Here is a 23,253-nt window from a genome sequence, read left to right as displayed (position 1 = left end):
CAATCCCCACCCTCCACCCACATTCCCGTCTTTCCTCAAAACCCCGAGTCAGGTCAAGAAGAGCACGTGGAGAACGCCTCGCTCCAGGGGGCCCCAGCAGGGGGAGTCCTGCGGCGTTCTCTCTTTGCTCGGGGCGAGGCCAGGCCACCTCTACGCCCCCCACCCCCTCCCTCCCGGGACCAATGTCTCCCTGGCCTCAACTGAGCGAAGGACGAAAGTAAAGGCTAAGGTAGGAGGCAAAGAGGCCCCCGGCCCCCCTGGGGTAGTGGTGCCCGGAGAATCCTCTGAGGAGCCTCCGTGTGTTGGTCCTATTTGCGAATGCAGAGTGGGATGCGCTAAAGGTGACGCTCTCGAGGAGGGATCTAGGTGGGATTTCGTGGTTCTGCCCCTCTCCTAGTTGCAGATCTCACCGACGAGTCTGAAGCGGGTTTGTCAAGGAAGACGATGTCCACAGAGAACCCAGTTCCCGCCCTTTGCCCCACTTGATCCCACTCGGGCTCCACCGCAGCGCTCTGCAGGCCGCCGAGACCCAGTGGGACGAAAGCCCAGGCGAAGGAGGTGGTCCCTGCCCGGCTCCGCTCGGGGCACAAGGGTTGGGCTTGCACACTCAACTTTTCCGGCTACGCGGGTAGGACGCGTGCGCGCGCAGTCCCGGGCTGTGGGCGGGCATTGGGGCGGGAGGGGGCGGGCGTCGGGGCGGAGCCGAGTGGAATAAACGCCGAGGTGGAGGCGGGGCCGAGTGGGATCGAGTGGCGGGGCGGAGGGCCGAGTGGGATGAGCGCCGAGGTGGAACGGGGCCGAGTGGGATGAGCGCCGAGGTGGAGGAGGTGCCTGGCGGGATGCGGGGCGGGGCCAGGGAGGAGGGCGGGGCCGAGCGGGTTTGACGGGCGGGGGCGGGGCCGAGTGGGATTGAGCGCCGGGGCGGGCCTGGGCGGGGCAAGCGAGCCCGCGGTCTACGTGGGCTTGCTGGGCCGGGGGGCTCGGGGCCCAGGCCGGACTGGGCGGCGCGAGCCTTGGCTGGCGGGGCGGGCAGGGATGGCGCATCCTCTGCTGTCTGCCGGGCTGCTTCTCCTGGCGGCCGCCGCGGGACTCCTCGCTCCTAGTGGGGTAAGGCGGCCCGCTCCCGCGAAGGCGGCTCCCGGTATCTCCAAGTGCTTTGCTGAAAGTTTATCCTGGAAGGAGGGGCGCGCGCCTAAGGGACCCAGAGTCCTCCCCTCGGGCTGGGGGCCTGGGCGCGGGAAGGGAGAGGGCTGGGCCTCACCGAGGCCGGCACCCCTGCCTTTCGGATTCTTGGACCCACAGGTGGTGGCTGAGCCAGGGGAGGAGGTGAGAGCTCGCTGTTCCGAGGGCCTGTGGCCTCTGCCCCCCAAGGTAGGGCCCAGCAGGACTGAGAGCGAGGGCGGTGAATGGGGGGCGGCTGGAAGAGGCTGGTGCACGCTCACCATCTAATGACCTGTGCCGGCTCCTCTGTCCCTGAGTCACCGGTCTCCATCGCAGACTGGCAACTTGGGCTGGTTATCCCCTCCCAGCCTCCTCTGTTCCCCTGCTGCGCTAAGCCGCCTTCTTTCCCCATAAGTAGGTGTCACCAAGAGTGACTTACTCCCGGAGGAGCTCTGGATGGGTAAGTACTACCTGGAGCTTGGGTGCAGAATAGCTGCGCCATTCAGGCTTCCTCCACCTTTTCTGCTTTCCAGCCCCTTCTTTATCAGGAGAGAGGCAGTATTCTTACCCTGGGTCCCCCCGTCCCAAGACCAACCCTTCTATCTTCTGCAATGCAGACAGGAAAGCTGTTGAATAGTTGACCGATGGGCAGACGGCTGTACTCGAGTCAGGAAAAGATAGAACAAGTCCCGAACCCCAGCTTTGCTTGTGGCTCTGGGTTCTCTACTCTCTTTTTTTGGCTCTAGTTTTCTGTAAGACGGTGTTACTGGTGTCCCTGACAAGGATTAAACTGTGACAGCAACTGGAAAAGTACAAAACTATATGTTATAAAGGGCAAAACTCAGGTTAGCAGGCTCCAAAGTCTGGTTCTTCAGGGGCTGGGTAGTACAGTGGGTGGGGGTTTTGCCTTGCATACAGCTGAGCTGGGTTTGATTGCCAGTATCCCATATGGTGTTCTGGAGCACTGCTAGGACTAATTCCTGAGTACAGAGCCAGAGTCAGTTGCTCGGGAGTAACCCCTGAGCGTCACCAATTGTGTCCCAACAAACAATGGTGTTCATGCTTGGCTACCTCAAAAAAAAAAAAACAGTTTTTTGTTGGTTTGTTGGTTTTGGTTTGGTTCTTGTTTTGTTTTGTTTGGGGGCACACCCAGCAGTGCTCAGGGCTTATTCCTGACTCTGTGCTTAGGAATCTATGACTCCTGGTAGTGTAGTGCTTGAGGACCATATGTGGTGCCAAGGATTCAAACCAGCATTCTATTTTTGTTGCCAGTATTCAGAGAACTTCCCTGGCTCTTGGATTTCCTTTTAAAATAAATAACTTTTTCTGATGCTTGTAGCTGCAGGCCAAGAGACCTCATGCCAACTGCCAGGTTCCTTTCCTCAAACGGCCCTTTCATTAAATCATTGCACCAGAAATCTTCAATGGCTCCTATTTCCTACCTTATCAGGCCCTCTCTGACTCAATAAGCTTCCCCTTCAAACTTCTAGTTCCTCTCCTGTCCTGGCACCATACATGCAAGTGCCGGGTTGCCTTCTTTGCTCTCTTTTTGCATCTTTGCTCTTGCTCAGTTTCCTACACTCATGTCCTATCGTACCCTGAAACATATAGCTCCCTGCCCTCTTGCCCTGTTTGTCATCGTCCAAGCCCTGCTTTCTTTGAAGACGTTGCCTGTTTTCGTGTCAACCCATATTCGTCCCCTTCCTCAAATTCATGCAATGCTTAATGAATCACTTCATGTTTTGTTCTTTCTTTCATTTGCATGAGTTCTCTTTCCCTGAATTTCCTTTATATTCCCTGCAAGCAGAGTCCAAGTGTTCTCTTTTGGTATTTCTGACAGCATCTGGCACAATGTTGAGCATCTAGTCATCCTGATCAAAGGAAAGTTAATAATTAATGAAGTGTTTCCGTCCCAGGATTGTATACTACTGTCTGCTATCCCATATGCGTTGGAGAGATTGAATACATAGATAAGATCAGTAAAAAGAAGTCTTGTTCTCCATTTGAGGGATGCTTATAGTCCAGACTGGGGACCTATACAGCCTTGTTTGTTTTTGCTTTGGGGCCACACCTGGCAATTCTCAGGGCTTACTCCTAGCTCTACACTCAGGAATCACTCCCAGTAGTGCTCAGGGGACCATATAGGATGCCAGGGATCGAACCTGGGTTGGCTGCATACAAGGCAAGCACCTTATACTCTATACTATTTCTCTGGCCTCTATAGAGCCTTTTAGGTAGATAGAGAAATATAGCTAGAGAGAAATACAGCTAGAGAGTACGGTTGGAAGGCCAGGGAGCTGGCTTAAAGGGCCAGAGTGCATAATTTGCATACCGGAGCCCAAGGTAAAATCCTGGCACCCTCTGGTACCCTGAGCACTGCTGGGTGTGGCCAAAAACAAACAACACAGCAACAACAAAAATACCCAAAACAAAACAAACCCAAATAGAGTACGGCCTGATCCTATTAGGGTGAACTTGGTGTGTGATCATGGAAATTATGTGCTTTGAGTGTCTCATGCAGAAGATTGAAAGGCACATAAGCACACCTTGCCCAGGGAGGGCCCTTCGTCCTTTGCAGAGCCCTGTGGTGGAGGGTCACCTGGCCATCTGGAATCCCTTTCTGGTGGGCCTGAATGGGGGAACCAGGCGATTCTCTTGGAGGGACCCAGGCTGACTTGACGTCTCTCTGCCTTTCATCCAGTCTAATGAGGACGTCAGCTTCCTCTACCACCCATGTGCCCACCCCTGGCTGAAACTCCAGCTGGCCGCCTTGGCCCATGCCTATGTGGCGCAGCCCACCCTGGCCCCTGACTCCAGCCTCTCTCGGGATCGGGTAAGTGGCGGGTGAGAGGCAGTGATTTGATCCTGGCAGCCAGGGAAGGGGAAACTCGTGTGTGCCTCTTCTTGCTCCCCACCTTTAACAGTTTCCTCCTTTTGCAGCCCCTGATGATGGCAGCCTGGGGGGTGGCACTGGAGTTGGCATGGGTAGAGCCAGCCTGGGTTGCCCGCTGGTTGAAGAGGTGGCAATGGTGGAGGAAGCAGAGGAAAAAGGCCCGGCCCCCCTCTGACAGCCTTTCTGTGCCCGCTCCCTTGGCATCAACCCCAGGCAGAGGGAGGCTGTGCCAGAGAGGGTGTGTCCAGGTGAGGGTGCTGGCCCAGGTAGGGTTGGTGGGAGGGTTGCCGGGAGGTCTGGGCGGGCAGCTGACGGCAGCTTCTCTCCTCACTGTAGGCCCCAGCGCTGGCCTTTACTCTGAGAAGCTGGCGGCCTCCGGGCACAGCAGTGGCACCTGCAGGGCCCAGGAAGCTCTTTCCCAGTGGAGTCAGGATGCGGAGGCTGCGGGCCGTGCTTGGTCTCCAAACCACCCCTGCAGCCGCAAGGGTCCCTTCTGCTTCCACACGGAGCTTCCACAAGCAGCCCGTGTTGGTAATACAGGGAGGAGAAAATGCCCCCTTGGTGCCCACTGTCCCCCTGATACCGGGGGGGCCTCGGGGCAATGCCAGCACCCAGACTGAGACTCAAGGGTCCAAGGGGAAGGGTGGCCCAGGTAGCTGTGCCTGTCCACCTCAGGCCTCCCTGGCCCCCCGGGTGGCAGCACCTCCTCGGGTGGCCCCTGGCCCCACTCCACGCACAGAGGAGGCCGCCTGGGCCGCCATGGCCCTGACCCTCCTGTTGGTGCTGCTCACGCTGGCCACACTCTGCACAAGGCTGCACCGCAACTTCCGACGCGGAGAGAGCATCTACTGGGGACCCACACTGGACAGCCAGGACACAGTGGCTGGTGAGACACTCCCCGTCCCCCCAGCTGTCCTCCCTGCATGGCCCTGGCTCCCCAAACTTCCCTGCCCTGTCTGCTTCCCACCTGCCCGTAGCTGTGCTGAAAAGACGTCTGCTGATACCCCCGCGCCGGGTCAAACGCTCCCGCGGGAGACTCCTGCCACCCACGCTGGACAGCGGCCCGGATGGGGACAGTTCCGACTGACCTGCTCCAGACCTGCCACAGTGGCAGGCTCCGCCCCTCCCACCCCGGGCCGCGATCTCTGCCACGTGGAGCATGCGCTGAGCCGCCCCCTGGTGGTCAGATGCAGAGTTGCAAAGGAAGTTTTCTGAAGTGGGAGGAACTCTTGGTTTCAGCATCCTTGACCCTAACTCCCGATATTTTTAATTAAATTATTTTGGTAGAGTTGAGTTTGTGCAGCTGCCTCAAAAACACACTCACTCCAACTCAGGACAGTCCCATGCCTCCGTTCAAACAAGTTAAGTCCTAACACATGGCCGTCATGTTTCGAGGTAGGGAGTTCATAAAATCAAGTTGGCCTGGGCCAACCTAGCCTTGAGGTCTCCAGAATATGCAAGAACATTTCCTGCCACCAAGGGTGTGCATGTGCATGGAATAGTGGTGCAGTTACGGAAACAAGTGTTTGTTCCTGGCTCCTTTCTGAGGCGACCTCAAGAGGTTGCCCAGGCTGAAGTGATAGCACAGCAGGTAGGGTGTTTTCCTTGCATGTGGCTGACCTGGACCCGATCCCCGGCATTGCAAATGGTCCCCTGAACCCCAACAGAAGTCACCTCTGAGTACAGAGCCAGGAGTCAGCAGCTCTGAGCACTGCTGGGTGTAACCCAAAACAACATCATCAACAACGAAAGAGGTTCCCAAACGGGCTCATCCAAGCTGTCCTTTGCTTCTTAGTTTGCCGCCTCCCCAGTTCTCTGTGCATCAGAAACAGCACATGGTCACTTATTTATTTTTGATACAAATGTACATGACACACGTTCTGACAGCCCACCCACCGCCACACAGGTAGAGCCTGGCCCCTCAGGGCAGAGGTGGGATGGGAGAAGAGCTGGTAGGTGCTGCCATCTGCTGCTCCAGGGTGCCCAGGTTGCGGCCCTGGTTCCAAGTACCCAGATACCACAGGTGCAGATGCTGGCCTCTTAGAGGTTACAGGGAGGAGGTCTCATCTGAGCCGGGGACCCTGGGGAGCCAGCCCCAGGCTCGGGAGCTCAGGTCTTGGCCCCAGCCAGCACACGTTCCCCCCTCACGTGGGTGGGGAAGAAGATGGAGAAGTGGTTTTTGTTGTAAGTTCATAAAGAAGTAGTAGGAGCGAGGGGAGTAGGGAGGGGAGGTAGCGGGCAGGACCCCAGCTGTTTGTCCGCGCAGTGGCTGGCCCCAGGAAGGGGGGGCGGGTTAGGTCCTGCTGCTCGGTTCCCCTCTCCCCTCACAGAGCTCCAGATGGGCCAGGCTTCTGGAACGGCACTGCCGTCCCGCACACTCACACGCAGGCACACAGGGACACGCAGTTACCACGACGTTAAAATTAAGGGGTGGAAGAGAGAAAAAAAAATTTCCAGTGTTTGCTGCTGGGGACCCCGGAACACAGGTTGGGGGCTGTGTCCTAGGCAGGGGTCCTTTGGCATTAGAGGAGAGCAGCAGGGGGGCTGGTGGCTACAGGGCGGGGGACATCCAGAGATTATATACAAAGGAGGGGGATGCCCCCGCTCAGCCCCCGATAGGGCTGAACTGGCTCGTGGGGGTGGGGTGCATGTAGGGAGAGCAGCCCTACTTGGAGTGTCCCCACCAGACCCTTTGCTGAGGAGGCCCCGGAGGGCAAGGGGCTGGGAGTGATGCCTTGCAGGCCCCTGCACGCTAAAGGGGGAGGGGATGCTATGTACAGGGGGAGGTGCATGGAATGTGGGGGGGACAGAAGCTCCTGCCACCCCACCTCCCCATCCTTGGGGAACTAAGGGGGGGCGGGCACCAGGGCACCTGGCTACCAGGGGAGGGTGGCAGCACTAAGGGCACTTGCGCCAGCGGCTCTTCTGGGGTGGGGATTAGTGTCTGGAGTGGCCCAGCTCCCGTAGCTGGAGAGGTCCGGGGGCGGGTGGGGTGCAGGGAGAGTGGTCACTGCTTCTTCTCTCGGGTGGTGATGGTCACCAGCTGCTTGGCAGCCTTGGCAATGTCGTAGGCGCACTGGATCACCTGCTGAGTCAGCAGCTGGAAGTCTACGGGGGCGCCGGGCTCCGGGGGCACTGTCTTCCGGCACTCGCTCTGCAGCCGGTAGGCGCTGGCATTCAGCAGCCGCAGAGAGCTGCGCACCGGCTCCAGGGCTGGCCTCTGGCGGGAGGGGGAGGAGCCCTGAGTCTCTCCGTAGCGGCAAGGCAGGGTGTTAGGGTCTCCCATCTGCTGCCAGTCTCTGCCCACCCCCACCCCGCAGGCCTTTACCTTTGGGAAGAGAGAGGCCATCTCAGTCACAGCCAAATGGATCTTCTCTGAGCAGGGAACAAAGCTGCAGGTGGGAGAAATGAACGCGGGCTCTCAAGGAGGGTTCTCTCGGCAACACCCCCAGAAAGTGCTGGAAGCCTGTCCTCAACCACCATCCCCTTACCTGTCATGTTTGAATTCCTGGGCAGCTCGCAGTAATTCCTGAATGTTTTTGGTGACCTGCTCTGTCTTCAGGATGACGTCCTCAGTGCTGGGAAGCCCAGGGTCCAGCTCTCCCTCCAGGCTTTCCAACTCTGGGTGGAAGTCTTCGTCCTTGCTCAGTTCTAGAAACCTCTTCCCTTCCAGTCTGAGGCCCAGGGCGAGAAACAGCCAGGAGACTGTTGGCGTAACACCTTCTCTGGCCCTCTGGGGCCCGCCCACCCTCCTTCCCCTGGGATGCCTCACCCAAGCATTTGGTCCCCACTTTGCGTGTTCTCATAGTCACTGTCAGCGCCACTGCCATGGCGGGAAAGCTTGCTCTGGAAGGCACAGGAAAGGGTGGCAGGTGAGGGGCGTGTAGCTGGGCCCCCGGCTGCCCCCAGGCCTGGAGCCATTACTGTCACCATGCGACCATTACCGTGTGGCGGGTTCCCTCCGAGGAACAGGAGAGCAGCGGGGAGGATGGAGTGAAGGCCACCGCTGAGGCTGACACCCCCTTCCGAATCTGAAATCCACAGAAGCCAGCGTCAGCCACTCCCGGCTCTAGGGAGTGCAGTAGGGGGACGGGGCGGGGAGGACTCCGTGCGCCCACGATCCCCGTGTCCGGGGCCTGCACAGAGCCTGCCAGCTAGGCTCAGGACCCCTCAGCAAAAGCCAAGTCCCCTCTCCAGGCCCTGCTTACCCTGTAAAGGCCAGAAGGGACGTGCACGGAATAGATGGCGTCATCCTCCAGTTCCTGGGGGCGGAACAACGTGCGTCAGAGGGGGGCCCCTGCGGCAGCCCGGTCCTGTGCCCACCCCGTGCCCTGCCGGCCACTCACAGTGCCATGGAAAGGCTGCAGCCGGGTGGCAAGCTCGTCTCCTGGCGGGCCTCCATAGGGCTTCAGGGTGGAGCCGGGCTCGTACATGGAGAAGGCCTGCCGGTCCCTGCGGTGCGAGCTCCCACCCGGCCCCATGGCCACATGCTCCGCCCGCTCGGTGGGCAGCGGGGACGTGGGTATTGGCCCCTGGGGCTGTCGGATCTGCAGATTCTCTGCTTGCAGCTTGTGGATCTGGGAGGGCAAAGAAACTTGGGTGGGTCCAGTCCACGACCCCAACAGCCGGGCAGACCCAGCCCTCCCCGACCCACTGTGGCGCTCACCTCCTTCTGCAGCTTCCGGAGCTCATCACTCAAGCTGCTGTTGACCTTCATGAGCTGCTGCACCTTCGCCTCGGAGGTGGCCAGGGCCTTCTTCAGCTCCAGGTGCTCCTGCAGCGTCACCGCGCCGTCCGACAGGTCCGAGGAGTCCATGCTCTGCAGAGCAAGGCCACCGGTCAGCCCCAGCCCGGGGACAGAGGCCTCCGGGGCTGCTCTCAAGGTGGCAACCAGTCCCTCGGTCCCGGGCACTCTTGGGTTGGGACAGGGCGGAGGCCTTGGGGGAGGGACAGGCTCAGACCCGGGCGCGGTTGTTCCGAGCGGCACCGGTGCTCCGCAGGGGCTCCTGGTCCGTGTCCTCATCCGAGGCCACACTGTCATAGTCGTGCTGGTCGTCGATGTCACTACTCCGGGCTGAGAGCTCGAGGGTATCTGAGAGCAGAGGCCGGTCACTTAGGCCAGGCCACACAGCCTGCCCAGGGAGCCTCCCATCTGAGGGAAAACGCCCTCGCCCCCCAACAGTGCCTGCCGCCCAGCCCTGCCCACCTGTGGGGCTGCTCAGGCCCTTGCCCTGCTGTCTGCGCTTGGCCTCACTGAGAATATCAATGATCAGAGTGGCAAACTCCCGGGCATTGAAGCGGGCCAACTTCTGTCGCCCCTGCAAGGCAGAAAGGACCCGGGCAGCGTGATGGAGTGTTCCGAGGAGCACAGAAGCAGGCGCCCTCTGATTTCTCAATTGATTTCTGATTGATGAACAACCCCAGTCTGGCCCATGTGGGACAGGGGGTGGGGAATGACACAGCCTTGGGGCACAGAGCTGCTCTCTGGGACAAGCCGCTCCCCTCCCTCTCTTCCAGCCCCCCAATCCAATTCCAGCACCGGCTGGCCAAGGGTGAGTGGGGCAGAACTGCCCTGTCCAGGCAACACAGTAGGAGGCCAGGCAGCGCTGAGACCGCTCAGAGGGAAGGACCCCCACGGCCTCACCTGGTTCCGCGTGGCAGAGTACTCGGGGTTGACAGGCAGGAAGGGCACAGCGCTGCGCTCCGTCACCAGGGTGCTGTGGTTCTGGGTAGCCAGCCACACTGGGGGTGGGGGAGCAGAGAGCTGAGCAGGGCTGCCAGGTCCCCACCCCACAGTGAGGGCAGGTTCCACTCAGGGGTCCAACAGCTCCCGGGTCTCTCTGTCTGTCTGTCTGTCTCTCTCCCTCTCCCTCCCCCCCTCTTTCTCGGGGTGGGGGGTTTGTCTTTGCTGAAGAGCAAAGCTGGGCAAGCAGGCTGGGGGTGACAAATGGACAGGCGACTAGCTCCTGCCGTCCCCACCGCACCCAGAGTTTGGAGTGACGCGGGGGGCGGAGCGGGCCTGGGGAGAGAGCCAGAGTGGGCGGCAGCCACAGCAGAGACGAATGTGGGTCTAGGGGTGGGGGACAGGCCAGCTGCCTGCCTGCGGCTCAGCACTCTGGGCACAGCCACCCAGGGAAGCTGCCCAGGCAGGTTCACGGTGGCAAAGGCTCGTGCGAAGGTCTACCAAGGACCCCCTTTTATTTTTCACTCCCGAGCCACACCTGGCAGTGCTTCAGGATTACTCCTGGCTCTGTGCTCAGGGATCACTCCTGGCAGTGTTGGGGGACCGTATATGGTGCTGGGATTCCGCCCAGGGTCTGTCCCGGGCAAGGCAAGCACCCCATCCATAGTATTAGTCCCAGAGTAGTCCCAGAGGCTGGAGCAGCGGCCAGCCTTCCCTGCTCCGGCAGTCCCGCCATCCCAAGGCCTGCGGCCATCCCAGCTCACCAGCGTCATTTTCTCTTCGATCCACCTCATCATACACGTCCATGGCAAGTTCCTCAAAAAGTCGGTTACTGAGCTGAAGGCAGAGAGAGGGGTGCAGGCTCTGTCAGGGAAACTGGCCCCCACGCCAACCAGCCAACTCACCATATGGCCGGAGAACGACAGCACATGTCCCTCAATGCCACTCCGCCCCCGGGTCTCTCTCTCCCTCTTGCGCCATATTTCTCACAATCTACATATCCCTCCAAAGGGCGGGGCAGCCACAGAGTGGGGCTGTCAGAGGTGGGGAGCCGTCCCCAGATATGGGTCTGTCAGGCACTCACCGCCTGCAGCTTCTTTTTGGCAGCTTTGGCCAACTCGGACAGGTCCAGGCTGTGGACGAGGAAGGCAGATGGGTACGAGAAGGGCAGAGACCGACATCAGAGGTGGCCCAGCCCCTGCCACTGACCTCCCAAACATGCAAGGATCCCAGGGAGATGACCCGCCCAAGATGGCGCACACCAGCTGCCTCCCAGTGCCCACCCCGCTGCGCCCGGCCCCCCAGCCTGCATCCACAGCAGGCACCATATACCTCTGAGACATGCACTTTTGCCGGGATCTAAGTCCAGAGGAAGGCAGCAGAGGGAAGAACAGGACAGAGGCAGCAATTACCCCGGAGCAGGCCAGCAGACACATTCCCACAGCAAGCCCAGAGCCAGTTCACACACACACAGCCCCCGAGCACACAAAGCTGAGCTCCTCCCGCCCTGGGCCCTCCTCGGCCCATGGCCCTGGTGCAGCATCTGCTCCTGGCAGACACCCGAAGCTTCCCTCACCCTGGGCCCTGGCCCCTTGTTTTCTTCTGCCTGGGATTTGTATCAATTTCTCTCTCTTGTGACAGTGCCAGGGATCAAACCCAGGGCTCACACAGGGCCAGCAGAGGCAACTGCTGAACTATTCCCTGAGCTCTGGGAATTTCTTTGGCTAATTGCAGTTTTAGGAACATAAGTGGTGGTGCTGGGGGTCGGAGCGGTGCTACAGCGGGGAGGGCATTTGCCTCGCACGTGGCCAACCTGTGTTCGATCCCCAGCATCCCATATGGGCCCCCCAAGCACCACCAGAAGTACTTCCTGAGTGCAGAGCCAGGAATAACCCCTGAGCACCACCAGGTGTGGCCCAAAACAAAAACAAAAACAAAACAAGTGATGGTACTTGGGGGGGTCATTCCTGGCAGGGACAAAACCAAGGTCAGCCGTATGCAAGGCAAGCACCTTATAGCTTTCCAGTCCCATAACAGTTTCTTTTTTCCTTTTTTTTTTTTTGGTGTTTGGGACATACCTGGTCATACTAGCCCCTAAAGTCCCCTTTTCTTTTTTTTTTTTTTTGCCTTTTGGGTCACACCTGGCGATGCACAGGGGTTCCTCCTGGCTCTGTACTCAGGAATTACTCCTGGCGGTGCTCGGGAACCATATGGGATGCTGGGAACCAAACCCGGGTTGGCTGTGTCCAAGGCAAATGCCCTACCCGCTGTGCTATCTCTCCAGCCCCTAAAGTCCCCTTTTCACCCAGTAACCAAGGTGACTTTTCTCAAACACCTGTATTAGCCGTGGTTCTAAAAATATTTTACTACTGACAGTTTTGTATGGCACAGTCCACAAGAAGCTCAATTTAAAAATGATACTAAATGCTTTGCCTGCATTATCTTACTGAATTATTTCAACAGTCCAAAGACGGCAACGGTCACCTTCATTTCCAGGTGTGGGAACCCAGGCCCAGCAGGTGAAACAGCCTGCGCAGGCCCCATGCTCCCCTGCTTGGACCCGCTGCCCTGGAGACAGCTGCTCCTCTTGTCGAGCAGACACGCAGGCGGACTCCCGCCTCTCTCCGTGCTGTCCACACAGCCTGCCAGGGTTCCTCTGCCTCCCCTGCCACATTCCCCACCCAGCAAGACAAGTGTGTGGTGACACACTACCCTCTCTGGACCCTCAGTGCTCCTGAAGGGTAGGAATCACGTCTCAGTCATAGCTGTCCCACTCTCAATATCTGCCCTTACATATTTACAACATGCACATACACATACATGCACACCATCAGGCACACACCCCAAGCAGATAGACCAGAGAAGCAGGGAGTAGTCTTGGGGTCTCAGAGGAGGTCTTGGTTGAGGGATCTGAGGTGCCCAGGCCGCACTATGCCCATCTGCCTACACAGGCCTTTGGGAGCGAGGGAGCCTGGTCAATGGGCAGCTTATGATAAAGACGTGGGCATGAAATGGCCACTAGGTGGCGCCGGCAGCCATCCGGTGGGCAGGGTGAGTAGGCTGGGGGTGTGTTTTCCTGGGCACTGGGGCCCTTAGATCAGAGGCAGACATACAGGCATGCTAAGCAACACACCCCATTTCTAACCACAAGAACGAACGGGGCCTGGTCAGCAGCCCCAATGTAGGCAAACGCCCACACCCACCACCATCTCACTGACCAGCACAGTCCTGGGTAAATTTCACTGTGGGTCAGTGCCATCAGGCCAGGAACCGAGGGACCCACTGCTCTTTATGTTCCTTGTACTCAGGCATGCGCCTCTGAGTGGACAGCCTCAGGCTTGTGCTCAGCTGAACATTTCCTATCTACCTTGGGGCCCTGCATTAGGAAATGATGGACTATGAAATGCTTGTGACTGGGGGTGGGAGGGAGATATGCGGGAGTGGGGCGTGAAGGGTTCCCAGAAGCCTGAAACCTGGGAAATGAGAGGGGTGAAGGCTCTGGGCTTGCAGCACCTGAAGGGTATCCAACAGCCTCTGGGAAGCAGCATCAGGTGGGCACTCACCTGTCAGCCATCTGTGGGATGATGTAATGCCCATTCTTGTGATCTGAACAAAAATAAAAATGCTAAGTCACTGGTGCTGGGTGGCCTGGGCAGCTGGGAGCCCACCTCACAGTCAGGAGCAGAGGCTGGTCACCTCCAAATGCTAGGCAGAGGGAGGGGGGCTGGTCCTGCCCCAGAGCCCTGGGAGCTGGGGGTGGGGGGAGTCAAGCCACCCCCCCCCACACACACAGCCCAGCCCTCTGCAGCCCCAGCCGCAGGGATTTCAAAGGAGCTAGTTGCCTAGCAACACCATTCCCCAGCCGCTGTGTCACCATAGTCTCTGCTGCTGGGGTGTGCCTGGGTCCACCTGCCTGGCCCGGCCAGGCTCACCCCTAACTCTGCTCACCTGGCTTGCGTCCACAGAGATAGAAGGCCAACCGGTCAGTGAGCTCATACTGGCACTCAACTAGCCTTTCCGCCAGCTCGTTGTGCCCCGCCTGCCTGTGGAGGGGACATGGCTCAGCCCCGCAGAGTCGCCTGCTCCCAGTCCCTGCCCACACCTCACCGGCAGCCTGCCCACCAGCCCTCACCTGGCATAGTCAATGGGTGTCCGGCCATTGACATCCGGGGCGCCAGGGTCGGCCCCGTACACGACAAGCAGCTCGGCCTGCAGTGTCTGGCCGGCCTTGGCAGCCACGTGCAGAGGTGTGGTGCCCTTCTCTGGGTGGAAGAAGTTGGCCTGGGCGCCCAGGGACAGCAGGCGTAGACATGTTTCCAAGTTGCCCGTCCGCACGCTCGAATGCAGTTGCTGCAAAGAGCAGAGTGTGACAGACGTGAGCAGCACAGTGGGGCCAGGTGCGGGGCCAGCGGGAGGACAGAGGCTGCCTTGGGGGGTGACCGTGTGCTCCGCTCGGAACAGAGGCCGATGGAGCAGGCACTGCCACTGTGTTCCCCATCCACAGAAGGAAACACCAAGGCCAGCTGACGGCCCCGAGTTTGCCAGTTTTCAGCAGCTAAGGGATTTTAGTCTGTGTGTCCACTTGGGAGCTGCACAACCTCACACCATCTCATCATGCTTTTGTTTTCCCTTTCTGAAAATGGTCACGGGGTCAGAAAGATAGCTAAGTGGGCTGGTGTGCTCTGCATGGGGGAGGTCTGGGTTCAGGCCCCCAGCACTGCCAGGAATGACCTCTGAGCAGAGACCACTGCACATCGCAGAGTGTGGCCCCCCCAAACAAAACACACAAAATAAAAATGAAAGTGGTGGTTGTGTCAGGGATGGAACCCGGGATCTCTTACACATGACGCATCTGCTCTACCAGGGCCCCATCCTGGCCCCACCCCTGCTGTGCCTGAGTCTCAACAGACCTGGCTGGCTGTGGGGACCTGGGGCTCAGCAGTGATGAAGGTGGCCTGAGGGTGTGGTGAGCGAGCAGAGGCCCACCCTGCCTTCGCCTGGGGCCCCTCAAACCTTGCTGAGGTCTTTGGCTGTGACGCCGTCATCGTCCCGGCAGGGAAGCTTGTGCACAAACGCCAGCATCTGGTACTTGGCCCTGATGAACTCGGACTTGATGGGGCTGTGTCGGACACGCAGGAGGAAATGAGGTGCAGAGCAGGAGACACTCGTTAGCCCAGGTGTGCCCGCAGCCCAGGCCCTATGGCCCCTGCCCACACCCCTGCAGGCTGACTCACTGCACTTTGTCCTGGGGGTTGGCTTTGCGCCGGCCAGTCTGCACTTGTGCGGGGTCCAGCAGGGAGTGCTCCCAGATGGAGTTGGCACCATTGCTGGCGAGTGTGTGCACCATCTGCAGGGGAGAGAGGCCAGCAAGACTGCCCACTGGGCACTGGGGGTCACACCTCCATGCTGGCCACAGCCCACATCACTGGAAACAGCACCAGGGGCTACTGGAGGCCAGGCACAAGACACCCCCAGCTGGACTGGCCACTGAGGACGTGCATGGTCACGGGGCAAGCACACCGAAGTCTAGAGAGGATTTGACTTGCTTGTTGCCACAGAGAACGACAAGGACGCAGGAAAGCCAGGTAGAGTGCCCGTGTCTGGAAACGCCCATTACACGGCTGAGCTGAGCTGAGGGCTGGGACTCCCGAGCTGGGTTCTACAGGGTCGGGGCGGGGGCCGCGGGCACTGCCTGTGCCGCTGCTCGTGGCAGTGAAGGTGGGGGGCAGCAGCACGCACGTGGCCCTACCTGCAGCAGTGTGGGTGGCCAGGCGCTGTGGCGAAGGTGCTTCACAATGGAGATGTGGCGGCCCAGGCTCCGGTGCACGCTGCAGCACTCGTCACACACCAGCACGCCCCTGCTGATGGACGCCCAGCCTGGGTCTGCAGAGTGGGGGACAAGCACGGGGAGCCTCCCTGAGCACCTGCTGAGCCTGCACGAGGCCCTGCAGAGCTCCCCGATAAGCCATCGTAAATGTGTTGACTGGACAAGGCACAGGAAAGCCCACGGCAGAGCCTCACCTCACAGCCACGTGCTCAGAGTATATCCACCCGACCACTGTGGGGCAGAACCCCGGCACAAAGCCTGTCTCACAACTGAGTGCTGGGATGCCCATGAGTACAGTGCTTGCCTTGCACGCGGCTGATCCAGGTTCAATCCCTGGCACCACATGTGGTCCCTGGAGCCCACCAGGAGTGATCCCTGAGCACAGAGCAGGGATAAAGTTCTGAGCACCGCCAGAACAAAATCAAAAAAGCTGAGGGGCCAGAGTGATAGTAAAGTGGGTAGGTCATAACATGCAGCCAACCAGGGTTCGATCCCCAGCATCCCACATGGTCCCCCATGCACTGCCAGGAGGAATTCCTGAGTGCAGAGGCAGGAGTGAGCCCTGAGCATTGCTGGGTGCCACCCCACTCCACTCCCCTCAATAAGAAGTGTTGGGTCTCATGCAGTTTCTGAAATACGGTACCCAAGTGAAAGCAGCATGCCCTAATTCAACTGTGTATCATGGTCACACCATCCCAAAGTAAAAAACTCATAAATAGTGGACTGCCTGTACCCCCACACACGCTCACACATTCCTGGAATCCTCAATAAAGAAGCAGCGTGCCAGCATGGCAGGGATTCCCCCAAAGGCTCCCAGCCAGTGCCTCCCCCCCCAAGCCAGGCCCCCCGACACAGCTTTGGCCCTCTGGGGATGTGCAGTCGCAGGGCCAGCTCCGCTGCACGGCTTCCTGTCCTGCAGCCACTGTGACCTGCAGGCAGGCTTCCCTCAGGGAAGGAGAATACTGCCCAGCCCTTCCCCAGGAAGGCAGGAGTGCCGAGAAGGGAGGCAGGGAGGCGGCATCCCCGGGCCCCGCCCAGGCATCCTGGCAAGTTCACATCCTGCCTCTACCCCAGATTGAAAAGGATTCGGTGGTGAGCTGCCTGCCTGACCCCCCCCTCCCCGCCCAGCACCCTCATCCTGGCAGGCGAGAAGCCTCTCACAGCTGCTGGGTAAGGCAGCGAACCTTAGCCCTGCTGAAGCGACCAGGAAACAGTGGCTCAGACAGGGCTTAGAGGGCTTGCCCAAGGTCACACAGCTGCCGAGGGGTGGCCGGGATGGAGCGTGAGGTTCCCAGAGGCCAGCGGCCAGCCGCACCAGTGCTCCTTGCTGCCTCTCTGCCTTGCCCAGCAGGAGAGCCGGGGGCCACTCTCCACTCCTTAGGAGCAGTGCACCTTGGAAACAGAAAGGGGGGCTGGGGCAGGACGGGAGCTCCTGGGGGTCTGTCTGCAGGGGCAAGGGAGATGCTCCCCACCCAGGCTTCTGGGAGCAGGGGAGGCGGCGCCCTGTGCAGGCTGTGGAAAGGTCACAAGGCAGAAAGCAGCCATTGTGCCGCGGCGAGTGGGGGCAGGGAGCCTCGCGCCCAGGCCCCCGCCCAGGCTCAGCAAGCCCCATCCTGGGGTGGGGGCAGTGGACTGGCTCTCTGCCTACCCAGTGGTGCCCAGGGTGTCCAGAAGTGGGTGCCCGAGGGCGGCAAAGGGCTGGGCAAGCCTCTCCTAACTAGAAGGGGGCTCAGCGGGATCCTTAGGACAGCCAGTGGGGCTCCCAGGAGGACGTGGAGGAGACCACAGTAGGCCGGGCCTGAGCTCTGCAGAAGGGCCCCCCGCCCAAGCCCCCACCCCACCAAAGCTGCGGGGGAAGGAAGTGCAAGAGATAGCTCAGCTTGAATCTGGCCTTCCTCAGAGGCCCTCCTCACGGCCCACACCCCCAAGCCTGCTGAGGACAGGGAAGGGACACACAAGCCGGCCACCCACTGCCCTCAGGGGCAGATTCCTGGGGACCCACCATCTGTGCCAAGAGGGGGAGCCCTCGGGCACACTTCTGTGCTGCTTTCATTCAAACAATGAACGCCCCCCCCAACATGGAAAGCTCCCTCCCCCACTCCCAAACACACTGGGTCAGGGGGCTGCTGACCAGCCTCCTCCGGCAGCCTAGGCAGGAAGCTGGAAATGACGCAGCCTAAATTCCTCTTGTTGAAATGGTGGGGTTTCCTGTAAGTGGGGAGCCGCCCAGGCCAGGATCACAAATGGGCCGCTCAGAGGCCTCCGCCCCAGGCCTGTGTCCCCACCAAAGCAGCCAGGCTGGGAAAGGCAGTCCAGGCAGCAGGGCCGAGCAGATCCTGGGGAGCCCTGGCCACGGCGGTGCACAAGAGACCAAGATCTGAGGGCTAGGGCCATAGACAGCGGGGAGGGCGCCAGACTTGCACCTGCCGGGCCCAGCTTCCATTTCCATCCTATAGTGCCCCCCGAGCACCACCAGGAATAACCCCTGAGCATCGCCAGGTGTGACCCTAAAACAAGAGAGACGGAGACAGAGACACTTTCCCAGCCTCGGGGGGCGGCGGTGTGTGTGTGTGGGGGGGGGGGGTAGGGGACACTGTCCTAAGCATGCTGGGACCAGCTCAGTTCTGGACCCAAGTGAAGAGCCTGCCCTGACCCTTCTACCTACTCCTTACCCCTAAGGAACCATGGACCTTCCCATGACCCTCTCACCTATTTCTAAGCAGCAGGACCCTGAGGTGTCTGAGGTAAATGGCTACTGTAACAAGATTAAAGAGGCTCTCAGGCCTACTTCTGGACTGAAGGGACAGGGAACACAAGGGGTAAGGGATGTGGACACTCCCACCCATGCCAGCCTCTGCCCGAGGCTTCTTAGGGTGAGGGGTCCCCGGGTGATGTTACCCAGTGCCAAGTCCTCCAAGTTCTGGGCCTTTACCTAAGGGGAATTCATATCACCATGCTAGGCCACGGCAGTAGAGGGTCAGCAGGCCAACCTTTCCCAGGTCAGGGGTCAGCTCCTCACTAGACTGGAGAAAGGGGCTGGGGGAATGCAGTGGTATGAGTGCATGCTCTGTATGGAGGAAGCACGGGTTCAATCCCTGGCACAGATGGTGCCCTGAGTACCCTGCGAGTAGCCATAGCTGGGTGCAGCCCCTAAGCCCCACTGGGTATGACCCTAAAGGAAAGACAACCCCAGAGAGATAGAGTATGGGGCTAAGGCATTTGCTTTCTTGCAACTGGCCCTGCTTCCATTCCTGGTACCATCTGGCTCCCTGAACATTGTTGGGTGCAGCCCTGGAAGGTCCCCAAGCACCACAATGTAGTCCTGGAGGCTTCTAAGTACAGCCAGCGTGGTCTGTGTGAACCCTGGTGTTGAAGGGCCTTGGCAGTGAACCGGGCCTGGAGGTCTGAGAGGAACCTTCAGGCCTCCTGAGGGAGACATTCAGCTTTCTCAAAGCAGGCAGTAAGAATCTATGGGATCAGAGGTCAGAGGCTGGTTAGCTTCCAGGGGACACTGACTGGGCCCCCAGAGTGATGGAAATTTCTACCTCTCAAAAAGAGTGGTGGCTTCTCAAGTCTACAGACAGGTGAAAGCTCACAGGGCACCAGGAAGCGTGAGCTGCCACCAAAGCCAAGTTCTCAGCAGCGGCTCAGGATTTCAGTGTCAATCTGACTTTTTTTGGGCCACACCCGGCTGTGCTGAGGACCCACTCCTGGCTCCATGCTCAGGAATTATAAGGGTTGCTTAATATCGAACCCATTGAACCCAGGTCAGCCGTGTGCCAGGCAAGTGCCCTCCCTGCGGTACTCTCTCTCCAGTCCCCTCAGTGGCGATTTGAAATCATAGAGAGAACCAGACTCCACATACACTGTGCTTTTTTCGCATTTCTCACTGTACATTCACATCCCTGATAAAGTTAGGCTCACAACTGTAGACACAGAGATTAGCAACAGCACAGAGTAATTCCAACATTATATTGTGATAAAAATGTCAATACAGGGGGCCGAAGTGAGAGAACAGCAGGTAGGGTGTTTGCCTTGTGCGTGTCCAATCTGGTTTGGAACTTTGGCATCCTGATATGGTCTTCTGAGCCCCACCAAGAGTGACCCCTGAGCACAGAGAGGGAGTAAATCCTAGCACCAATGGGTGTGGTCCCAAAACAAAACAGACAAAAAAGACAATGTAGACGTACTTTCTTGTTTTTAGGGCCACATCCAATGATGCTCAGAGGTTATTCCTGGCTCTGCACTCGGAAATTACTCCTGGCGGTGCTCGGGAGAGCATATGAGGTGCTGGGGATCAAATCCTGGTCAGCCATATGCAAGACAAGCGCCCTACCAGCTATCACTACAGACCCTGTCCATATTTTGGACTGTGGTCGACCGTAAGTAACTGAAACTTCAGGGAAACTGGGGATGAGAGGGAAAAAAGGTACTCCAGTAAGGAGGGACAAACTTCCATTCACCCCAAGAGAAAACAAACGAGACTGCAGGTTCAGTGACACTTCCCTAGCCAGAGGCCAGTCCTGCTTATCCTCAGGACACCATCATTCCTGTGCCGGGGCTGGCAAGGCCACAAGCTTCATGGGGTGAGGACAGGTCCTTGGAACTGGGCTGGGCAGCTCAGGGCCGTGACTGTGGCAGTGTGAGGGAAGCGGAGTGGGAGAAATACTCTCCACCTGGGAGTATTTTATTTTGCTGTTTTGTTTTCAGGGGGCCACATATGGTGGTGCTCAGAGGTCAGTCCCAATGCGCTGTTCCATGTTTGTACTAATGGTACCTAGGGACTTACGCAGTACCAGGGATGGAAGCTGGGCCTCTGGCATACACGGCATGAGACCTCACCTTCTGAGCCATCACTGCAGCCCCACCTGGATTCTCTGACCGATCACTTTTGGGAGTCCCAAGCAGGCAGGTACAGAACAGTGCTTGGTGAGCTGCACCAGCTGCCACGGCAGTCATGCTAAGTCCATCTGCTTCCCCACAGTCATACTTGTCCCACGTGCCCAGGCCTGGGAGCTAAGGGAGGACAGGGAACCCCTTTGGGGTCATCTTTCACCTCTCTGACTCCCCCAACCAGCCAACCACAGGGAGGCAGGTCTTCTCTTTGGGTGGGAGCCGATAGCAAGGGGTGACAGACAGTGGCTCACGCTCAATCCTCCTTACTGGGGCTGCTCTCAGTCTGCCAATGTCACTCCATGCAGCAGGCAGCAGGGGGATCCCCAAGTAGCCTGCTGGGGTCCTGACTGGCATCCAAATACCAGAGTGTGTGCTATAGTCTACGATGTGTCTCACACACAGACACACACACACACACACACACACACACACACACACACACACACACACTGCGTGGTGGGGTGGCAAGTCTGTGCCAGCACACTGGCCACTGGATCATCTCCCCTCCAGCCCTGTATTCTGGGTCAGGGGGAAAGTACATTCCAGGCACCCACTGGGGGCAGGCCGCTCCTCTAGCCCACAGGATAGCCAGACACTTCAAGCTGAAGGGACAAATGCCTTGCTGATGTCACCCTATGTCCCTCTGGCACAGAATTAGGACTAGACAAGGATCTACCAGAGATGGGAGGATCCTAAAACAAAAAAAAAGTCTTTTTTTGTTTTTTTTTTTTGGGGGGGGGCACACCCAATAGAGCTCAGGGCTTACTCCTTGTTCTGTGCCCAGGGATCACCCCTGCGGGAAGGGATCAGGGAGCAGATGTGATGCAAGAACCTACCTGCTGTACTACTGCTCTGGCCCCAAAACAGTTCTTTTTGGCCTCACCTTAAGAAACTGAGGCCCAGAGCAAGAAAAAGTCTTCCCAGGGGTCAGTCACAGAGTATGCTGGAAACTGGCAGCACTAAAACCCAAACTTTCCTGACAGAGTCCTGCTAAGCACCCCAATACAGTCTAACTTGTGGCACCCCCACATCCTCCGTCCCTGCACTGTGCCCACCCAGCAGAGGCGCTGAGCAGCCCGGCAAACTCAGGAAGGGAAGCTCTCTTATCTCCAGACTTTCGGAGGCAGGGGAAAGGGACTAATTCCCCGTAAAGATACAAGAAGACCCCAATAGTTTCCAGGCCATGAGGGGTCCCTTGAGCTAAGCTCAGGGGTGAGGCCCGGGATTCTGGGCCATAGCCCAGCATTCTAGGACAAATCTCTAGCTCAGAACCAGGAGAATCACCATGGGGGTCTCCATATGCTGGGGTCCAAGGGGTGGCAGAAAGTTTTGGGTCCACAGAACAGTACCCTCACACTTAACTATGACCCCCCAAATCTACTCAGAGGTGTCCCAGGGGGAGTTTCTTCTCTATGGAGAAGACGCAGGAGCTGAGATTTCCCAGCCCCAGGTCAGCTGCTGAGGTCCACATGGGAAGACAGTGGCTGTGGGGTCAATGACCCTCACTTCCCCTGCCCAGGAGGGATAATCCACAGCAGCCAGGACCTGACTCTGCTGGGAAGAAGGTCAACACAGAGGTGTATGGAGCCCGGAGCTCGGCCCCCTGCCCCTGTCCCCTCAAGTTAGTCTGGGGCAGTGTTTGTGCCAAGCTACAGGAAATGTCAAGTCCACCTTCCCAGGTGGCCTTGCTGGAGCACCGGAAAGGCCAGGTCTAGAGGCTCCCTGTCACCGGGGGAGGTGGGTATGCCCCGCAGGTGATGCCCAGGCTTGGACTGGCAGGAATGCCAGGCCCTGCAAGGAGCCCCAGCCTAAGGCGCGGAGTGGAGTCCTAGCGGGGGCCACCTCCCGGTCCGCGAGCGAGAAGCCGGCGTCGGGAGGCCCCCCATGTACGTGGGCCCGACCCCATGCCCTCAGTCACCCCGGCAGGCGCGCAGACCATGCGAGCAGCAGGTGCAAGACGCGGGGGTGGCACCGAGGTGACACAAAACCACGCTCTCGGGAGCTCTGCCGGCCTCCGCCACAGCCCTGCTGCCACCCCAGGCTGGCGCTTCCGTTGGGGACGGAGATGGAGGGGGGGAGGCCCGCAAGCTGCCCGCCTCCCGCAGACCGGGGGGTGGGAGGGGGGCCGGTAACGTCCTTCCAGGCCCGTCCGCGGTCGCGAGCGCACTGGGGGCCCCCGGGCGAGCCCTCCCGCCAAGGACGCGGCTCCGCAGTGGCCCGGGCGGGGACCGAGGCCGGAGGCCGCAGCCCCCCGCCCCGCCCCGCCCTCCGGCCCCGCACGGCGCTCCCGCCAGGCCCCGGCGCCCGCCCGGCGGCGGCCTCGCCGCGCGGTCCCGCCCCCGGCCCGGCCCCGCTTACCCGGGGCGCTGCAGTCCGCACACACCTCCGCCCGCGGCCCCTTCCGGGACATCCTCGGCGGCGACGCGGCCTCAGCTCTCTGGGCCAGCGTGGGGGGCGCGGGCGGCGGGCCCGGGCGGCGGCGGCGGCCCCAGCTGCCCGGCCGGCACCGGCAAGGCCCCGGCGAGCCTCCGCGCGCCTGGCCAACCGTCCGTCCCCGGGGCTGGCCTGGAACCCGCCGTGCCCGCCTGCCCGCTCGCCCTCGGGCGCCCTCCGCCCCGCGCCGCCCCGCGCCGCCCCGCCACCGCTCGCCGCTCGCTCTCTCCGCCCCCTGCGCGGCTCCCGGCCGCTCCTGCAGGAAGCGGCGCAGGCCCGGCCCACCGGGGGAGGGGCAGCCCGCGCGCCCGCCCCGCGCCCGGCCCGGCCCGTCGCGCAGCCCCGGGAAAGGAAGCCCGG

General features: G+C 59.8%; 2 protein-coding genes across 5 annotated transcripts; one reads left to right on the top strand and one right to left on the bottom strand.

The window, feature by feature from the left end:
- The first annotated feature begins 787 nt into the window (after window positions 1-787).
- Window positions 788-5,297, top strand: TP53I13 (tumor protein p53 inducible protein 13). Of its 3 annotated transcripts, none has more exons than XM_056127707.1 (7): window positions 788-827; window positions 1,303-1,371; window positions 1,580-1,621; window positions 3,863-3,994; window positions 4,102-4,302; window positions 4,391-4,940; window positions 5,032-5,297. In XM_056127707.1, the coding sequence occupies exons 1-7, from the start codon at window positions 807-809 to the stop codon at window positions 5,139-5,141; spliced, it is 1,125 nt and encodes a 374-aa protein (XP_055983682.1). In that variant the 5' UTR covers window positions 788-806; the 3' UTR covers window positions 5,142-5,297. The 3 variants fall into 3 exon arrangements, with proteins under 3 accessions (XP_055983682.1, XP_055983680.1, XP_055983681.1); XM_056127706.1 differs by lacking the exon at window positions 788-827 and adding an exon at window positions 1,025-1,107; XM_056127705.1 differs by lacking the exon at window positions 788-827 and having other exon boundaries at window positions 1,002-1,371.
- Window positions 5,298-5,888: 591 nt separating this feature from the next.
- On the bottom strand, window positions 5,889-23,147 carry GIT1 (GIT ArfGAP 1). 2 transcript variants are annotated; one of them, XM_056127082.1, is made up of 21 exons: window positions 22,819-23,147; window positions 15,487-15,620; window positions 14,972-15,084; window positions 14,751-14,856; window positions 13,870-14,087; window positions 13,686-13,780; window positions 13,301-13,343; window positions 11,070-11,096; window positions 10,822-10,870; window positions 10,502-10,574; window positions 9,699-9,796; window positions 9,261-9,372; window positions 9,016-9,146; window positions 8,721-8,873; window positions 8,401-8,631; window positions 8,263-8,316; window positions 7,999-8,085; window positions 7,827-7,900; window positions 7,546-7,728; window positions 7,383-7,446; window positions 5,889-7,274 (listed from the first exon to the last, which is right to left on the bottom strand). In XM_056127082.1, the coding sequence occupies exons 1-21, from the start codon at window positions 22,868-22,870 to the stop codon at window positions 7,062-7,064; spliced, it is 2,310 nt and encodes a 769-aa protein (XP_055983057.1). In that variant the 5' UTR covers window positions 22,871-23,147; the 3' UTR covers window positions 5,889-7,061. The 2 variants fall into 2 exon arrangements, with proteins under 2 accessions (XP_055983057.1, XP_055983056.1); XM_056127081.1 differs by lacking the exon at window positions 11,070-11,096 and having other exon boundaries at window positions 22,819-23,005.
- Window positions 23,148-23,253: the final 106 nt, after the last annotated feature.

Source organism: Sorex fumeus, unplaced genomic scaffold, assembly GCF_029834395.1.
Source record: "Sorex fumeus unplaced genomic scaffold, SorFum_2.1 ptg000063l, whole genome shotgun sequence".
NCBI classification, from domain to species: domain Eukaryota; kingdom Metazoa; phylum Chordata; class Mammalia; order Eulipotyphla; family Soricidae; genus Sorex; species Sorex fumeus.
This window is presented reverse-complemented; position numbering and strand designations above follow the sequence as displayed.